Source organism: Tachypleus tridentatus, chromosome 10, assembly GCF_004210375.1.
Source record: "Tachypleus tridentatus isolate NWPU-2018 chromosome 10, ASM421037v1, whole genome shotgun sequence".
Taxonomy (NCBI): Eukaryota; Metazoa; Arthropoda; class Merostomata; order Xiphosura; family Limulidae; genus Tachypleus; species Tachypleus tridentatus.
The window spans coordinates 171418537-171423904 of record NC_134834.1 but is presented as its reverse complement, the minus strand read 5'-3'; the positions used below and the strand labels follow the sequence as shown (position 1 = coordinate 171423904).

Genomic DNA, 5368 nt, shown 5'->3' with positions numbered 1-5368 from the left:
TTGAATGTGATGTTCAGTGTTTCCTCGTAGTGGAGATAAGATAGGAACTAGGAAAGTAGCCAGTTGATGGCAAGGTGAGTTTTGAGGACTGACGATAGGCCTTAGAGGTCTATTAGATTTGTGTATCTTATGTAGTCCGTAGAACTGAGGAGGGAAATTTTCCTTGGATCTTAAGCCTTTGGCTAGTTTTTCGTTGATTAAGCCTTGTTTCTTTAGTTTGTTCAGCTTTCTATTGATGAGTATCTCTGTCTATTCTGTAGGATCATTGGTGATCGTTTTATTTTGGTGTTTTTCTAGTAACTGTTTGATCATCGTGTCATAAACGTCGACGTCTGGGATGACTATACTGTTTCCTTTGCCTGCTGGTGGAATCTTGATGTTGTTGTCTCGTTTTAGATGGTTCATTGCGCTGCATTTGTGTTTAATGATGTTCGGTTTTGGTTTTTTGGCCTTCCTGAGGATGGTGTAAGTTTGATGTCGGAATTGTTCAGTCATAGGGTTCGGGAGGCTTTGTGCAGCAGATTCTAAGGTTGCAGCTATATCAACAGCTGGAACTGTATCAGGTTGGATGGCGAAGTTTATACCTAGGTTAAGGATCTTTTTTTCTGCAGCACTTACTACTCTCGAACTGTAATTGTGAACTATGTTTATAGACGTAGGATTGATTATCCGTTTTGATCAGTGTGTTGAATTTTTGAATTTGTTTCTTCTTGATGTTTTCTCGGTTGGCTGTATAACGTTTGCTGTAGAGGTTTAGGATATCCAGTGTTCTAATGTTTGTGGATAAAAACAAACAAACAGCGACCTACCAAAGATAATCTAAAAAACGTCATCTATGAAATTCCGTGTTCCTGCAACGATACAACAGGTAGTGCCGTCCATTCTACAAAGTTTCATCAAAATTATCCATTATTTGTAACAAAATTGACACGTGAAACATTGAAGTAAATATTGGTTTAGATACCTATTTCATTACCACCTTAGTACATCAGTTTTTAAATTTTTCTCTTTCTTTTTAACTCATATGAATGGAAAATATTAAGTTCATGAGCCTCCTTTTCGTTCATTACAGTTGATTTTACTTTCGTTCATTACTCTCCGTACATTTTGTTTATATAGATATAAGGAAAACATTTTTAAGGCTAGGTAGGTAGGGGGCTCAGCTCTACAATATGAGGGTTTCGAGCTCGAATCGCTGTCACAACAAACAATGCCGTGAGGTATTATAAAGTAACGGCCAATTCCATTATTCTTTGGTAGAAGAGTAGCCCACTGATAAATTAGGGACGGCTAGTGCATAGCCCTCGTGTAGCTTTGCGCGAAATTCAAAACAAACAAACTAACTTGTTGGTAATATTTTAATTTGAAACAAACTGACTTCCGTGCAATAACTTGTTTAGTCCTGCAGTTTATAACCACGTTATTCGTCATGATGACAGGTAAATTGTTTGATAATAAATATATTTTTTATTTCATTCCAGGGAAGGGTTTGTGGACTACTAGAGTACTGCATCTTCTGTTAGCCAACAAATGTGATATGAAACCGAAAATTAAGAGTGTATAATGAAAAGTATTTTTTATTGGCTAGTTGGCCAGTAAAGAGCTAAGACCTTTTTTAAATCAAGATAGAAAAGATATTTATTGTGTACATAAATTTATTTTGGATGGTCAAACGAAAGGAAAACTTAAGTAATATGAGGAAGTCGAAGAAGAATTTATGTGTGTAGTTCAAAATGAAAATCAAGAATCGACTCGTGTATTATTTAGAATAGATGTGAGGTGATAAGTTACCTACTGGTGTAGCGTTATATGTCCGATCGTCAGATGGAAGAGAATTTACCTGCAGTTTAACTACGTGTTCAACTGGTGAAGAAGTGGATTGATCTGAATATTCAACGATCTCCAGGAAATGATATTGTTACTCTGGAAACAGCAGTGAATATGTTTAATATGTAGATGTTGAATTAGTAGTAGGATATTAGTTATTCAGTTATAAAGATCATTTGTGTGACTGATGGATCCAAACGCTATCTGAAGAAAGTGACATTCAACGACACTTAATCTATCGCAAAAGGAAGTAAATAATCATGTAAAAAAAAGTGTAGAAAATAAAAGGAGTAATCAATCTCCAACTGATTTCTGTTAAGTTTGCATAAAGTTAATTCTTTGTATGACACCGATCGAAAGAAGCTAAAGATGGATCTTGTCTTCTAAGATGCTTATCAGAGATACTTTCCAGATGTTTAAGTGTCGTAAAGCTGCAATGACGCATTCTTTACTCTAACATTATCTCGACTTCGACAACGTTTCAATTTTTTTCTTATTTGATCCAAAAACGTGTGGTAAACATTGAAGGAAAATTATAAGAATCGACACCAAAGAAGAAAACTATACACTGCAGTCTGAAAAAAAATTGTTTTTTTTTTTTGTCGTAGTAAAGGAAATAGCGAGAAAAATTGTGTCGTCAGTTGACTAGAAACGATAAAGAGGAAAAAAAGGTTAAGGCGTGTATGCAAAATAACAATAATATAACATTGGAAATAAAACTAATACCTCAGGTACTTCAGTTGATAAACTAAATGTCTAGGGGAAAGTGATTTCAATATATATTGTTACATTTGGTGGAAAAGAAAAGACGAGATGAAACTTATTTAAGAGGTAGTAGAATGCAAAGATGAAAAGTTATAAACTAAGGAACAATGTTAGACATCTTTGAAGCCTTATTTAAAGCTAGAGAGAATGAGGCAGTAAAATGAATGTCTTTTTACTCGTCTTAAGTCTTCTTTCACAACTAGATAAAATATGAGATTTTCTTCTCCTTTCTTTTGACTACTGTAAGTTACACCTATCCTTATCTTTTAAATATCCTCTACACCTTATATTTTCCGATTACTGTAACAAGACAATGTTAACCATCTTTTGTCCTCTGACTACTTACAAACTAATTTTCAAAAAACGTAAGCTACATTACTGTGTATCTTCGGATTACTGTACTTCTATTACTAAAGAATCAGTAACCTAAAGCATCTTTTACTCACCATAAATGTAATACTACAACTTTCATAATTCAACTGGAATACAAAATAGCTTCTAATCATTATCTTATACAATAAACAACACTGCGAGACAAAACCTATTCTTCCATTTTTGCTTACTTTTTTACCATTTTCAAAAGGGTCAGATCTATCATCCTCTCATAAATGTACTGTTGCATCTTTCATAATTCATCTGCAACACTAAATAATTTCTAATCACCGTTTCCACAAGTTGCAACACTGCAAGAAAAAATCTGCCCACTTTTTTATCTTGTTACTTATTTTGACACTTTGCAATACTGTTGGATAAATAACACCTATTACATTTTTGCAACACATGAATTATATCTTCTTTTAACTTCTGATTGCTGTATCTCTTCAGCGTATTATATAGTCAGTCACATTTTACTCTCAGATTATTTTAATCGTACAAATTGTAAAAAAGTTTATTACACCATCTAGTACTGAACTTTTGCACCTTACAAAACAGTCAACTACTTCTTTTAACGTAGGAAAACTTATCTTCTAGAACATAAAACAGAATTTACTACACCTTTTGGCATTTAACTAATCAAAACATAATTCAATATAGCTGCAACTTTATTACACAACCATTTTCGAGAAAAGGTATATTCTCATCAACCAAGAAAGAGATCTACCCGACCTAAGAAGCCACTGTAATTTAGCTAAGCATGTGTTATGGTACAGTAAACAACACAGTAAATAATAATTTAATCTGATGAAAGTTTACAAGTGGAAAGTTTACAAACTCCAATCTGTACATCGAAACTAACGGGTGTTTTTCTGAGAAAATGACGAAAGTAGATTCATAAAAATCTCGTGCAATCACGATGACAAGTACCAGGATGTTTTGGTTTTTTTTATTTATATGGTTAAAAGTATTCTTGATACTGAAATTCAAATTCATTGACGTTATAGTCCTTAACAAATGTTTGTTATAAAAGCAATTCAGTAAGTAATTATGTACATCAAAAAGAGTTAGAATATTTTTGCCATTAATTTGGCACTTTTACCACCTTTAGAACAATGAGAAAAATGTCCTCTTTTTCTTTTGGTTACTTCACTAAAAAATTACAAAACAGTTAACATTCGGTTTTTTTAACTCTAACTAGTTCACTTCTACAACTTTCAACACAACCACTTATATCAGCTCTTACCTTCTTTTCTATAAATTGCAAAACGGTCAGCTAAACATTTTCTTACCTTCTAGTTACTAGTACAACAACTTCCAAAATAATCTAGATTTAGTTGTAGCTTCTTGTTGTTTATCCTTTAGAACATATTTACTAGCGGCCACTTAAATATACTCTATCTTACAATCTACGTTAGCTAATTATCTACTTCCTTTTGACTTACATTGTTCGACAACATGCCAGACAGTCAAAGCCTTAATGTCCGGTTAATTTTTCTTTTTCTTTTATTACATAACAGTTAATTATGCCTTCTTTCTACTTTTTAGTCACTTCTACAACTTACGTTCAGAACACTTCAATTTTTCATGTACCTTCCAATTTATATGCGTCTACAATTTTGTAAATAGAAAATTACATTCATTCGTAATTTTTTGATTACTTTGCTTCCGCAGTTTCCTAAATAATGAGTCATAATTTTTAACATATTCTGATTATCACCCTTGCAATTCATAAATACGCAAAGTTACCTTTCCTAGTTAGTATGTCTAAAAATGGTAATATACTTTGTCACTCTTCTATTTTATTCTACTTTCCCTTCACTGAGTTCCCGCAGATCAGTCAGTTACAAGTCATTTTTTTTCGAATCACTATACTGCTATAATTTGTGACTTATTGAGCTACCGTTACTTGTATCTTTTGCGTCGTGTACATTTGAAACTAGCAACAAATTTGGCTGCCCAACTTTGCAACTTTTGTGTACTGTCTATTTCTATAACTTACATTTTATTCGGTCACTTTGTGTTTAATTTTTCATTCTTGTTTTAATACAAATTAAAACTTATTTGGCTGCTTTATGATGTATTATATTTAATTATTGTATTTCTACAACTTATAACATATTTGGTTATTATACTTTTTATCTTTTGCAATTGCAACTTATTCACTTATCTTATTTGTACCATTTGTTTACTGTAGTTCCACAGCTTAAACGTATTTGATTATTGTACTTTACACGTTTTCATTTTTCTAATAATTGCAATATATTCAACTACTATTAGTTGTATCTTTAAGTTACTGTGCTTCCAAAGCATACAGTTTAATAATCTCCTGTAACTTCTATCTTCTAATTACTTTACTTTGTAACTTACAATTTATTGAATTATGCAACTTTGTATTTCT

General features: G+C 32.2%; 1 protein-coding gene across 1 annotated transcript; it reads right to left on the bottom strand.

Annotated features, from left to right (window-relative positions):
- Positions 1-249: 249 nt before the first annotated feature.
- LOC143228568 (uncharacterized) lies at positions 250-3214 on the bottom strand. The gene is made up of 2 exons (XM_076459806.1): positions 3156-3214; positions 250-628 (listed from the first exon to the last, which is right to left on the bottom strand). The coding sequence occupies exons 1-2, from the start codon at positions 3212-3214 to the stop codon at positions 250-252; spliced, it is 438 nt and encodes a 145-aa protein (XP_076315921.1).
- Between the last annotated feature and the right edge of the window lie 2154 nt (positions 3215-5368).